At 43.0% G+C, this 13,992-nt stretch overlaps 2 protein-coding genes across 2 annotated transcripts; both read left to right on the forward strand.

Annotated features, from left to right (window-relative positions):
• The first annotated feature begins 326 nt into the window (after positions 1–326).
• Positions 327–3,306, forward strand: abracl (ABRA C-terminal like). The gene is made up of 3 exons (XM_048986153.1): positions 327–480; positions 1,484–1,549; positions 1,878–3,306. Exons 2-3 carry the CDS (start codon positions 1,489–1,491, stop codon positions 2,054–2,056), a joined length of 240 nt encoding a protein of 79 aa, XP_048842110.1. The 5' UTR covers positions 327–480; positions 1,484–1,488; the 3' UTR covers positions 2,057–3,306.
• A 537-nt stretch (positions 3,307–3,843) lies between these two features.
• On the forward strand, positions 3,844–13,740 carry heca (hdc homolog, cell cycle regulator). Its single transcript, XM_048986355.1, has 4 exons — positions 3,844–4,261; positions 6,550–7,638; positions 12,205–12,359; positions 13,267–13,740. The coding sequence occupies exons 1-4, from the start codon at positions 4,105–4,107 to the stop codon at positions 13,429–13,431; spliced, it is 1,566 nt and encodes a 521-aa protein (XP_048842312.1). The 5' UTR covers positions 3,844–4,104; the 3' UTR covers positions 13,432–13,740.
• Positions 13,741–13,992: the final 252 nt, after the last annotated feature.

The raw sequence follows: 13,992 nt of genomic DNA on the forward strand, positions 1-13,992 counted from the left end.
TAATTGCAAGAAAAAAAAACACTTCTTTACCACCATGTAATGCTGTGTGCGTTTTCCTTATAGAAATGCCACACGACTCCAGTTTCTCAACACACTATTACATATGCATTGCTTTATATTATATATGGTGCCATTATGAATATAATCAATAAGGCATTGATTATATATTGTCCTAAGCAGCATAGTACTAAGCAAAATTTTTGAACGTCGCTTTAAACTAAAATCTCAATGACAGCATTCTTGCAACGTCTTGCTTTGTGAAAACAGATATTAGTGCCAGGATATAGTAGCGTATCACCTTCACGTTTTTGCGGGTACATCCCTTTCTGGCAAGGCGTTGTGACGTCACAGTCACCGACTGCCTTTGTATGGTTCTATTAACTGCTCTCTCCTGACAGTGAGTTTACCCACTTCCTGTAGTTCCTTTTTTTTATGAGTGCAGAGACTTCAGTAGAAAGATTACTACATCCAGTTGCCGAGGTGAGTTTGGCACATTTTCAATGTACAAGAAATAAATGGAACAGCAAATTTGGGGTGTGCTGGATATGTTTTATATGGAACTGCGGCGACTCTGACAAAATGCGGATTCTTCACTTTGCAGCGGTTTTGACCGTATGCTGTTAGCTGCAGGGTGTATCAGTGTCAATGTATATTTCTTTAATTACTATCTTTCATACGGATTGCAATGGTTAATAGTAATGATCGGGTTATGAGCGATTAGAATTTTCGCGTACTCTATCATGTGTTTTGGAGTTTGGTAAAAGCCGGGCACTTCCGCGTTCTATTTCTTGGATCCGTATTATTTTACATTTATTGATTCTCGATCGGAATAATAAGGTTGGCCGGCGTTGTTACATGAGGCAGTGTGTCTTTTGGAAACCGCAGCACGAAACATTTTCCGTATGTATGAGAAATTTGAAAGAATCGGGGCAATCAGACGAAAGCAGTAAAAGACTCGGGTCGCTCCACCCTCCGTTTCTCCCGGCAGGTTAGAACAGAATTGAAACGAGAGAAAAGCGCTTGGCAGGGACTCAAATCTGGGATGTGAACCAATTGTTGATCCGTCTTTATTTGGCTTTTCGTCATTATATGTATATATATTATTATTATTAGGCTATTATTATTTCGCCATTGCGCATAAGAGCCCTGCTAGCCCTACATACATTCCAATGAATGGCCAAAGGAAACATACAGCCAAGAATAAAGCAGACTCCTTATCCTTTATAGGAGGAAAAATGCGCATAATTTCGTTAAGATTAGAGTACAACACCTTAAGAACAGAGAGAAAGTGGTTTCCGTAGTTGCTTTATTCCTGCGATGATTCCGTGCACCTTGATGCCAAAACACCCACGTGTGATCTCCACAATCGTATTTGTATTTCTCGCTGTGGCCATGTGTAATTAAAAGGGAAAGTATAATCTACAAGGTCATATCATTTTATGCCGTAGCATATAGTCAGTAATGTGTGCCGTGTAACTTGCAGAAACAATGGACGTGGCTCATGAGGTAGCGCTGTTAACTGAGGAGATCCAACGTCTTGGCAGCAAAAGTGAGTATTACGAGTAGGTCAGTCACTTTTTAAGTAATCTAAATGTACAAGAAATAACTATCATCACACTGAACTGCTTCATGTACTAGAAATAAGTCTATCAAATTAATACGAGGTCAGTGCAATAATTTCAAGGTTCTTTGTCCAGTAGCACAAAGTGGAAATACAACAAGGATAAGAAATATATACAACAAAACTACATATTTAAAGAATATATAAAAAGATTATATAAAAAAATCTGGTTAATACAGGGCAAAATGGTCTATGTAGATTAGTCTTTAAAGCACAGTAGTGAGATGAATGCCTGGATCTCCTGATTCCATTGCAGATGCAGATGGAACGACCAGTGTGAAGTTTGGGGTACTCTTCAATGATGAGAAATGTGCCAACCTCTTTGAAGCTTTGGTGGGAACCTTGAAGGCTGCCAAACGGAGGAAGATCATCACCTTTGATGGAGAGCTCCTCCTACAGGGCGTCCATGATAATGTCGATGTCATACTGCTGTAGAACTGATGCAGGACCAGCAATTATACATGTATACAATACAATTTTCTGTTAGTGCAATACCATGCAGCATTAGGAAAAAAAAAGTCATCAATCAGCATTTTCAGGGTGACTGCAAATGGGTGCAACCGAAATGACAATTTGTATGTTGCATGAATGTTTTTTTTTTTACTATTATTAAATTAAGGATTACTATTTTCTAAAGGTTGCACGTATGTCATAGCTACTGTTTGTTACTCAGACAATTCATCATTCCATGATCACTTTCTCATTTTTAAATGCCATAGACAATTACTTACATGGGTACACGACTACCTCCTTTATTACGTCTTTGACTAATGCATAAATAAAATTAGCTGGTATTTTATTCAGGGTCCTTTGAAAACATTGGCTGTTTAAATTGAAATTTCAGTCAAATATAACCTTTGTATTTTATAAAGTGCACAACTTTGACAATGCACAAGATTAATAGTGTATGGGGGATTGTATGCATTTCACGTGCAATGATATGGTATTTTATTAGTGCAACTCTCAATAGGGTGTTTGTGTGCTAAAATGGATGTTTGATTTCGTAGTGCTTTTCAGGAGAGAATCAAAATGACTTAACCTGAGTTTGGGACAGATTATCACACCTCATAGAGGAATATTTCCCCCCACTTATTCTCAGAATCTCTTTCTAAAGGATTTTAATAACTATTTTAATAAAAGTTACCGCTAATTCTATCACCAAAATTGCATATTTTAACTCCACCTTGAGCCATATGTACTCAGTTTACAAGTTACATGAGTGCCCTTTAAAGTGGTGGGACTTTCAGATGATTTAAAGGTCTTGGCAGAGATCTTGTGTGTTTAACCAAGAAGAATATATGTTTAATAAATATAAGATTAGTGCAGAAAAAAATATATAAGGAAGATTTATCTAACATAGAGTTCTTGTACAAAAACACACTCAGGAGACTATATGTGTCGTTTATATGACTGGAGTTATGATCTTCGTAAACCTAAGATAATGTAACAGAAAACTATGGAATTTAATTGCTCTGGAGTAAAAATATATCCTTTGGCATTTGCTGAGTTGCTGTCTTGGTGTTGAACCCTTGTTTTTTTTTTTTTATACATGTAATCATAATAAATGTGCATTTTTGACATGCATCAGGAAGTTTGTACTTGTAACTATGGTTAAACAGTGAACAAGAATCAAAGTGCTGTACAACATACAAAGAATAAAGTCTAAACTGAATATTGAACTCCAACTGTGTGTTCTGATGAATTCTCTCGGAGAAATGTCTCCATTGAACACATTTATTTAAACACTCTAAGCGCTGATTCAATTGCGTTGAATTATTATTAAATAATAATGATGATAGTAACATCATATTATTGTTGTAGTTGTTATATTTTAATATGCTGTAACACGGCCATGCAACTTGTTTAGGAGTTGAATACATTCCAGGACTTTGAAGTATCACTGCGCGGTGGTGCAAAATATCTATGTATTATATATGCATCACACGTTTCACAATGAAAAGCGCGTCTGAAAAATCAGGCGCTGTGGTGCATTTACCGCAATGACTGGCGCAGAACTGCAACTACTGTGAAAAATTGCATCACAAACAGGAAACCCCAGAAACCTGTTTTGAGAGAACACTGGCTAACTCAGCTCAAGGAGCTTTTAAGAGACACCTTAGTGCAACTCCCTTAAAGGCTTGAATTTGTCGCGTCAGGAGTCCCTTGCCAGATCTATTTATATCCCGGGAGGCGGAGCCAGCCGACGTCACCGAGGCTGGGCGAAAGCAGCGCCTGACCGTTCGAGCTCGGAACAGGAATCAAAACAAGGCACAGACACGCCTTCTTCGTGGTATACCTTCACTGTCAGGACTGCAGAAATCTGGAGGGCGATAAAGCCGTGAAAGGCACTGTCACCTGTAAAGAAGGAGCGGGGGGCGCGAACGCCATTGCTCTTACATGCCATTTCAATTTAAAACAGCCGCCGTGGAAATGAAAGGCAAGATCTGACAGCCGAGTGCTTATTAATAAACAGGAACACCGCGATGCCTAACCAGAAAAACAAGGGGAAGAGAAATAAGCGCACTAATAGTAGTGGAGATGAACAGGAAAATGGAGCCAATGCTGCCGCAACGGGAGCGCAAGCGGTACCGACTGCGTTGTTGGGGGCTACGGCTGCACCACCAAATGAAAATACTAGCGGTAAGGGCCACATTGATATGGATAAAACATACACGGCTGCACACGTCCACCGATCGTTTCGTTTGCGGGCAGATAATCCCGAGACGCCGACGATACACGCGTATTAGCTACATTTCCGTTGTTTTGATAACGATGGAGAACCGATCTAACAATGCAAACACGAGAACGGCATCGTTTTTGTCCCGGTCTTTGTACACTTGTAATAACTTGTTCAAGATAAAAGGGCCTCGTGACTTGAATGCATTTTAATAACATCTGTTTGCTGTATATTGCACAGCGATTGACAGATCGCACAGCTGGGCTTCCGCAGAGGTAATTCAATAAAGTACATTAGGCCGAAGCCACAAGTTCGGCTTGATATAGTCATTTAATCTCACGTGACTCGGTATAAGCCAATCAACGCGCTTAATATCAACGTTAAGCCCAAAGGTAAATATAACATGGTGCTCGGCAGGAGGGTGGGGGCGGCTTGGTAGACGGTGGAGAGGGGGGTTTCTGCTGGGGATCTAGGTGGCAGTTGTTAATTAAGCCATCATTTAAAAGTATATGTTAACTGTGCAGAGATATACTTTAATGAATAATGGGGGGATTCTGGCACGACAATTTACATGTATATCAAATCATGTTCCGTAGCATGAAATTGCTTAGTAAGAGAGAAACAATAAGTATTTTTTTTTGCAAACACTCCATCAGGCTTTATCTAGATACTGAATAATGCATTTGTTCTATTATATTTTCTTTTAAAGACCATAAAAATGATATAGAGAAAAATGAAATGATTGGTTTACAGGTGAGGCTTGGGGTTGGAATGCAGGGTCAGGCTATTTAATAGGCACCCCCGAAGCGTTTTAGGGGGGTAGGGGTGGTAAAGGCCTTGATCAAAGGCCCAATGGAGATGCGACTATCCTGCTTAGAATGGGATCTGAACTGGTGACCTTCTGATTATAAGCACAGAGGCTGAGCTCCCCTGAGCCACAACCCCAGCTAAATAAAATGTTAAAATTAAATAGGATAGTAGTAAAATATTTGTGATGTTGTAGCATTTATCATCAATTTATCATTTAAAATTGTTTATAGCTACTTATGCTGTTAAGGTTGCAGTGAGGTTCACAAGGTTTTTGTCATAGCTAAATAATATGAATAAAATAATAATCTGGCACACGACTATTTTTTGAATGCATGCTTTATATCGATTATCCGCATCCAGTTCTGGCACATTTCTAACTGTATAATATGTGTTGCTGGCAGACCTTTGGCAGAATTTGCGGAACAAATTAAAGTATGCAAAATCCCATGTAATTTTACTGAAGGTAATTTCAAGGATTTTAAGGGATAGCAGTAATTGAAAACTTAAGAGGAAGGAAATGTGTCGTTAGATGGAGTCGCTGCCAACAAGACCCTATCACACTAAAACAATGTTAAGGCAGCATTGAAAAGATTATGGACTTCAGGCAGTAGATAACTCCAGTAAACAAGTGCTATTGTCATTCATAAAAAGTTATTTGGTGACTTTAGCGTAAATGTTTTTCAGTTCACCACATTTAAGTGATTGTTTCAAATGTGTAGTGTATTGTGTACGAACATGTTCAACTGAGACTTTAAACTTAATAGTGTCATACTTAATAATTGTATGCATGGATGTGATCAGGGGTGTTTCCGGCTAAATCATGTTTTTTGACTTTGAAGGAAGGCCTGTATTGGGGGTAAAATACCTGGGACCTGGCTTAAAATAGCCCAGAGAGATCGGACCTAACGACACCCATGGATTTATTATTGTATTTGTCATCTTGGTATGATTGTGATTATTTTTTGTTTTTTCCGAACACATTACATTCAAATTTTACCTACAATCCAAGTTCATTTGCCTTTGCCTACCGATTACACTTCCTTCATCATTGTATATCGTAATTCTGAAACTTCATTAAAGGTATTATGGCAGGTTTGACCAGCTTTCAAGATGCTTATCTTTCAATAAAAATGTGCTTCCTCTAGCAGGATTATGCAGCTGGAGCCAGCAGCTGCACTGGGCCTCAGACTTTTCTGTAATGACATTGACGTGTCTGTCCATTAAAATGTCTCTGCTTATTTCTGAAGGCGACACACAAAAAGGTGGTATTTTACGTTGGAAAAAGTTCAGTTATATGTGGGTCATTTATAAATGTTTCAATGGATGTATCATTTACTTGATTGCGATCATATGAAGCATTTGTGCTACTAAGCATGAATCTGTCTCTGGGCTTTTAAATGAAATTCTATAATTTCTGTGTTTTTGTCCCCCCCCCCCACAGAAGTCCCATGTGCGACGCCTCTGGTGTGCAGTCTGGGGAGGCCCATTGACCTAGAAAAGGACGACTACCAGCGAGTGGTGTGCAACAGCGAGGCCTGTCCGTATGGCAACTGGATGCACCTGCAGTGCTTCTACGAGTGGGAGAGCAGCATCCTGGCACAGTTCAACTGCATCGGCCGCGCGCGCAGCTGGAACGAGAAGCAGTGCCGGCAGAACATGTGGACAAAGAAGGGCTATGACCTGGCTTTCCGCTTCTGCTCCTGCCGGTGTGGCCAGGGCCACCTGAAGAAGGACACGGACTGGTACCAGGTGAAGCGCATGCAGGACGAACGCAAGAAGAAGGTGGGGCCCGAGAAGGGCCTGGGGAAGCCCTGCAGTGCGACCGGCAGCGGCGGAGCGACCGGCAGCGGCGGAGCCTGCGGGGGTGCCCCGGAATCCGGAGAGGACCTCAAGAAGGGCAAGCTTACAGGGAATAAGGTGGCCCAGCGGACATCCGGGCCGGAGCTGCCTCGTCGGCAGAACTCTCAGGAGCGGAGCGCTGTCGGACTGTTCTGTGGCACCAGCCTGGGCCCCCGTTCACCATGCGATTCGCCCGGTCAGTCCCCGCCCTCCGGCTTCTCCTTCTTCTCACCGTTGCCCTCTGGTGGCCCCCGCAGCTCACGTCACCTGGGGGAGTTCCTGAAGAAGGCCGTGCACATAGATGGCCAGCGGCGACACCTGCTAGCTGGGCCGGGGTCGGCGGTGGGACGCCACATCCACCCGGAGCACGGCATGCGGCTGGCTCCCGCGGACCACCCCGTGCAGTTCCTGCGGAGGCTGGACCTCTCTGAGCTGCTGGCGCACATCCCCAGGCACAAGCTCAATACGTACCACGTGCGAATGGAGGACGACGCCCACGCGGGCCAGGGCGAGGACCTACGCAAGTTCATCCTGTCGGCGCTCAGCGCCAGCCACCGCAACGTGGTAAACTGTGCTCTGTGCCTCCGTGTCCTGCCCGTCTTCGAGCAGTTCCCCCTGGTCGACGGGACCCTGTTTCTCAGCCCGTCCCGCCATGAGGAGATCGAGTATGACGTTCCCTGCCACTTACAGGGTAATGTTTCAGCCTTTACTGCCCCCAGGTTCATTCAGCATGGTTTACAACACCAGCAGGTTGCTAGTTCACAGTATTGTAACCAATACCAGTCTTCTGCAGGAACATCTTACCTTTAAGGTGTGCAAGTTGATATGCTTCAATAATTTCTTCCAGTTAGGATTTGGAGAATATTGCCTAGATAGCCTGCAGCACACTGGCTGTATGGGTAGCACTCCTGCCTCGTACCTTCAGTCCTGCACTCTGCCCCATGTGTGTGGAGGCTGCATATTTTCCCTGTGCTTCTCCTGGGGTTTATGTTGTTAAATCAGGGCCAATGACTTATGTTAATTTGAAAAAAAATTGAAACTGAAACTTGAAGTTTTGATATTTAATTTAAAAAAACATGTCTGAGGTCTTATTTTTTCAGTTTCAGATTTTTTGTATTCATATTCAGATCATATTTTTTTACAGTTTAAAAACGTACTTTTTCCATTGTCAGACTTGTGGCTGTGATTTGGCATAGGGGCGTGGCATGAGCTGAGAGGGGCGTGGCATGAGCTGAGAGGGGCGTGGCATGAGCTGAGAGGGGCGTGGCATGAGGTGAGGGGGCGTGGAATAATGATTGCAGCATAACAAAGCAGGCTGAGGATCTCCATCGCTGCCTTCGTCATCAGCTTGCGCTAGACACCAGATACCAAAGACAGCCATTTATTATTATCTATTGTACGTTAACATGTACAATATGCAGTAGTGACGCCCATAAATCCAAATGCTGTTCACAAGGGCTTTCGGGATTGGTACATTTATTTACTGGATCTTTTAGCTTTCAACTGTCTAATAGACTTTTGGCACAATGAGAGTCGAGTGTGCCAGAGCTTTTTACAGAGAGCTACTTTTACAATAGAAAATACTCTGGCAAGCTACAGAATTGTAATGGTGTAATATGTATTTTTAAATTAGTGTTGCGTAAGATCCATCCTTCCTGTACTGCTTATCTGAGGTCGGGTCGTGGGTGCAGCAGTCTCAGCAGGGAGACCCAGACTTCCCTCTTCCCGGCTACTTCGTCCAGCTCCTGCGGGGGAATCCTGGGGCGTTCCCAGGTCAGCCGGGAGACATAGTCCCTCTAGAGTGTCCTGGACCTTCCCGGGGGCCTCCCCCCAGTAGGACATGCCCGGATCACCTCACCAGGGAGGCGTCCAGGAGGCATCTTAAGCAGATGCCCGAGCCACCTCATCTGGCTCCTCTCGATGCGGAGGAGCAGCGGCTCTACTCTGAGTCCCTCCTGAATGACCGAGCTCCTCACCCGATCTCTAAGGGAGAGCCCAGCCACCCTGCGGAGGAAACTCATTTCGGCCGCTTGTACTCGCGATCTCGTTCTTTAGGTCACTACCCACAGCTCATGACCATAGGTGAGGGTAGGAACGTAGATTGACTGGTAAATCGAGAGCTTTGCCTTTTGGCTCAGCTCTTTCTTCGCCACGACAGACTGATGCAGCGCCCGCATCACTGCTGACGCCGCACTGATCCTCCTGTCAACCTCCCGCTCTTGTGTAAAATCATATCCACAAAAATATCTGTATTTTTGCACTTTATGCAGATTGCTACATTCGTGATTTCCCTCCTTTTTTTTGCGAACTTTTGTCGTATTGCTGCAGAGCCCCGAAGAGGTCAGGTTGGCAAAATATTTTTATAATGAGTTTTGCGTTCTCATGCAATACTTTCATGTTCCCTCACAATAGTTTTGCAATTCCACTACACTTGTCCACATTTTGCTGCAACTTGACCGCAGGGTTAATATTATGTGTTTTTATACGCATGTATTAATAATTGCACTGTGTCTATTCAATGCCACTGACTTTAAGCAAGGCAGGTGCGCTATTCAATGTGAAGTGCACTTAGACAAACATTGAAATATATTACAGACATTGAAAGCTATTAGTCGGGAAACTGCATATAAAGCAAACTTTTCCGTGGTGTTGGACTTAAGGTTTAAACTCGAAGCCACAACTATTTTACTATCCACAAAAATGTATTTTTATGTGTCTTGTGTCGATTCATATCCACAAAAATATGGAGTGATTGTCACACGTGAAAAGGGTTTTGCATATTCGCGAATCACTTCCTGTCCATTTGCAGATCACGTTACATTTGTGACTTCCCCGCTATTTATTTGCGGATTTTTTGTCGCATTCATAGCAAGGCTGATCTGTAGAAAAAAAACACAAATATATCACTACCCACAAATAAGTATTTTCATTGGTATTGTATAAAATCGCATCTGCAAACATACAGAGCAGTTTGTACACCTGAAACGGGTTTTGCGTATTTGTGGATCACTTGTCTAATTATGAATCACGCAACGTTTGTGATGTCTCCCCTGTTTATTTGCGGATATTTTTCTAATTCTTTGGCCTACAGTAGCGGATCTGTAAAAACACTAATATGAGGTACAGTTCTGAAATGTATATATTGTATTGGGATATGAAATGACTAACGTTGGGAAGTTAGATTTTGGTCAACATTGCACAGCTCTAGTCTCTGGTATTTGGAATTTGGAATCTAGCACAAGCTGATACCGAAGGCAGCAATGGAGGTCTGCAGTCTGCTTTGTTATGCTGCACTCATTATTCCACGCCCCTCTCTGCTCATACCACGACCAGCTCAACTCATACCACGCCCCTCTCAGTTGATTCCACGCCCCTCTCAGTTGATTCCACGCCCCTCTCAGTTGATTCCACGCCCCTCTTAGTTGATTCCACGCCCCTCTCAGTTGATACCACGCCCCTCTAAGCTCATACCACGCCCCTCTCAGTTGATTCCACGCCCCTCTTAGTTGATTCCACGCCCCTCTCAGTTGATACCATGCCCCTCTCAGCTCATACCACGCCCCTCTCAGTTGACACCACGCCCCTCTCAGGTCATACCACGCCCCTCTCAGGTCATACCATGCCCCTCTCAGTTGATACCATGCCCCTCTCAGCTCATAACACGCCCCTCTCAGTTGACACCACGCCCCTCTCAGGTCATACCACGCCCCTCTCAGTTGATACCAAGCCCCTCTCAGCTCATGCCACGCCCCTCTCAGTTGATACCACGCCCCCTCAGCTCATACCACGCCCCTCTCCGTTGATACTACGCCCCTACGCCAAACCAGTGCCACAAGTCTGAAACTGAAAAATACGACCTGAAAGTAAAAAAGAAAGATCTGAATGTGAACAAAAAAATCTGAAATTTTGAAACTGTAGAAACCTGTAGTGTTCCTGTTTCCTTGCACAGTCCAAGCACAAACATTTAGGCTAATTGGTATTTCCTAATTGGTATTACCAAATTTCCTGTTATGTGTGATTCACCCTGTGTGGGGTACACCCTTGCCTTGTGTGCTCTGTGCTCTTTGAGATAGGCATCAACACCAACCAATCTTGTCCAGGATAAGTTGTTAAAAGTGAATATACAATTTGTTTATTATAATAGTGATGATAGTACATTTTGCCACTGTCAGTTTGTGGGAGGTGGGGGAAAAAACCCCATGCCCCACACTCTGGGGCGCCTCCTGCTGGTCTCGACTTTAACAATTCATATAGATCTAATGTCCACTCCAAACCATTCATTTGACAATTTTGGCTAAATATTACATATCAGCCATGTTTACAGTGCCCTGGAGCAATTTTTTTGGGGGTGGATAGGTGTCTTTTTCAGGGCCTTAAGTTACCTTATTACTCTGCTGGACATGGGACTGGAACCCCCAGAAACTCACAGAGCCGCACCCCCCCCTCAATAATAACCACAGATGTTATAGACAATACCTCATCTCTACCTCCGTGAAGGGCTTTGTCCTCTTGGAGAGTGCAATAAATTGTAGAAATAAAGGAGCCTGCATATTTGGTATTCCTAATGCATGCAGCACGCAACATTCAATGCAAAGAATGCAGGAGAATATGCAACAAAGGCAGCGGATATAGGCAGGGATGCGCTTCGGCTTACAGGGGTCAGTCAGGTGACCATCACTGATTTGTGAACATCCTGAACATCCCTGAATATTACTTTACTTTTCTTTTGTTCTGGCAGCAACCTGCGTCAGATTCAAACACCCAACTAATGACAAAACATCTAACTTCTATATTATATAACTTTAAAAAAATCTTGGGACAGGCTGTAAAATAGCCTGGAATGTATAGTAGATTAGTCGTACCAGGTTGGTGCTCATTATGCACATTTTGTTTTCGTTCGTTTGGTGTAGAGGCTTTGATCTAGAGGCTGTGATTTAAGAACTTTTAATCATGGCTGGGAAGAGCTGCAGGGTCTGTTCAAGGTCAGCACTTTGTCTGGTTGCAGTGCATTGTTTTTGGTGTCAGCAATGAGCCGTTAACTGGAAAGGGGGTTGGTCAGTGAAGCCTTCATGTCTGTGCCAGCCAGGTGCCGTTATTCATTTAATCTGAGTCATGACTTCATTTAATCCGAATCACGCCTTTATTTAATCTGAATCAAGGCGCTGCCTGACACCGGCTCGCTCCTGTGTGTTTGCTCCTGCCCATGCGCCGTCTAAGTTCGGGGGTGTGGATTGACGTGCTGGTCTGCTTTTTGAAGGGAGGCTCATGCACCTGTACGCCGTCTGTGTCGACTGCCTGGAGGGGGTCCACAAGATCGTCTGCATCAAGTGCAAGTCGCAGTGGGATGGTAGCTGGCACCAGCTGGGAACCATGTACACTTACGACATCCTAGCCGCCTCGCCGTGCTGCCAGGTAAGTTAGCCACAGCGTACCTTGGATAACAATGGAAAAGTGCTAGCATCTTACTACAAAGTAGCCTTACATGTTACACCCCCCCCCCCCCACCCCACATTGAGCATCCGAGTTCCATTCCAAAGGTCAGGTCATTAAGCGAAATGGTCACTAAGTATATCTCGCGGTAGCCTAGCTTAGACCATGACTGTGCTTCATGCGGCAAAGCTCACTGGAAGCTACTGCTCAGTTTCCGTACAGTTACGCATTACTCTTATTCAGGCTTACAAAATTTGTTCAATGTTTCGCTCATTATTCAGACATCTATTTTTTTATGTCGTATTTGCAAATAGTTGCAAACCGAGGTAGTTGCTGAATGGGAAGAGGGTGTACTATAAAACTGAATGCTAAAATATGTGGGGATGTGCTTTCCCGCCTTTTTTTCGCTTGCCATGGCTTATTCTACAAGTCTGTCAGTTTGTTCTTGTTCAGATTCAGCAACTGGCAGCACAGGAATGGGAATATTACACTAGGTCTGATCTAACAGGTTGGCAATTTTGTAACCATTCTTGATAGCCTTTTCACTGTGAAGATGTCTAACCGTTGGAAAGCTGTAACAAAATTCAAGCATGTTAGGTCACTCTAGATGTAATTACTTGTGAAGGAGTTTTAGAATAAAAGCCATGTATCATAATGAAGTGTTCCATTATAGTCATAATTAGGATCAGTTATTTAAACAACACCCTCAGGTATAATTGGCCTTACTGTGGTTTTCATACATTTTACCCTTAGTCATTAAAATTGGGGTTAACATATCTATTAAATCTTTTAGGTTTAGTGATCCACGGCTGTCTGCTATGCTCAGGTGTCATTGAACGTCATTGGGATACTCTTCACTGTTGAGATTCTGATGGTCTTTCCCTGCCAGGCTCGACTGAACTGCAAGCACTGCGGCAAGCCAGTTATAGACGTGCGAGTGGGGATGCAGTACTTCTCGGAGTATAGCAACGTTCAACAGTGCCCCCACTGCGGGAACCTGGATTACCACTTCGTCAAACCCTTCTCCTCATACAAGGTCCTAGAGGCTTATTGACGAACGTTTGTTTGTTATATTTCTCTAGGTAACCTTGCTTCTGTTCATAAAAATGATTCTTTTGTTTAAAAAAAAACAAACACCTTTTTTCATACAAGAAAATTACGATATACCAAGAAAGTATCTTTTCTAATGAAAGAAAAAAAAGTAAAAAAAAAAAAATGCACTCCGCTGTTTATCTACGAGGGAGTTTTTGAAACAGGTGTGGGGAAAAAAAGGAATTCAAGGAAAACTGTGACGAGTGAATGTATCGGTACACCAAATTATTATTATTTTTTTTGGATAAAATAAAGAAAAGGAAAGACAAAACTGTCCTTTGGATTTCATTGCAGATATTGCACATTTGCACATTAAATTTAAACCTTTTTACTGACCTGTGATATAATATTAGACTTCCAGACTCTTATTACTCTCATTTACTGCTTTTATTTTATGGGATTGTTGGTTAAAACATGCAGTTTATTGGAGCCAAATAATATTCATTGCATTTCATAGTATTCCACCAAGGTAGTTGTGCAGGTTGATGGTAATAAACAGGGGATTTTATAGGACTCATCAGTT

The sequence above is a fragment of the Brienomyrus brachyistius genome, chromosome 19 (genome assembly GCF_023856365.1).
Source record: "Brienomyrus brachyistius isolate T26 chromosome 19, BBRACH_0.4, whole genome shotgun sequence".
NCBI classification, from domain to species: domain Eukaryota; kingdom Metazoa; phylum Chordata; class Actinopteri; order Osteoglossiformes; family Mormyridae; genus Brienomyrus; species Brienomyrus brachyistius.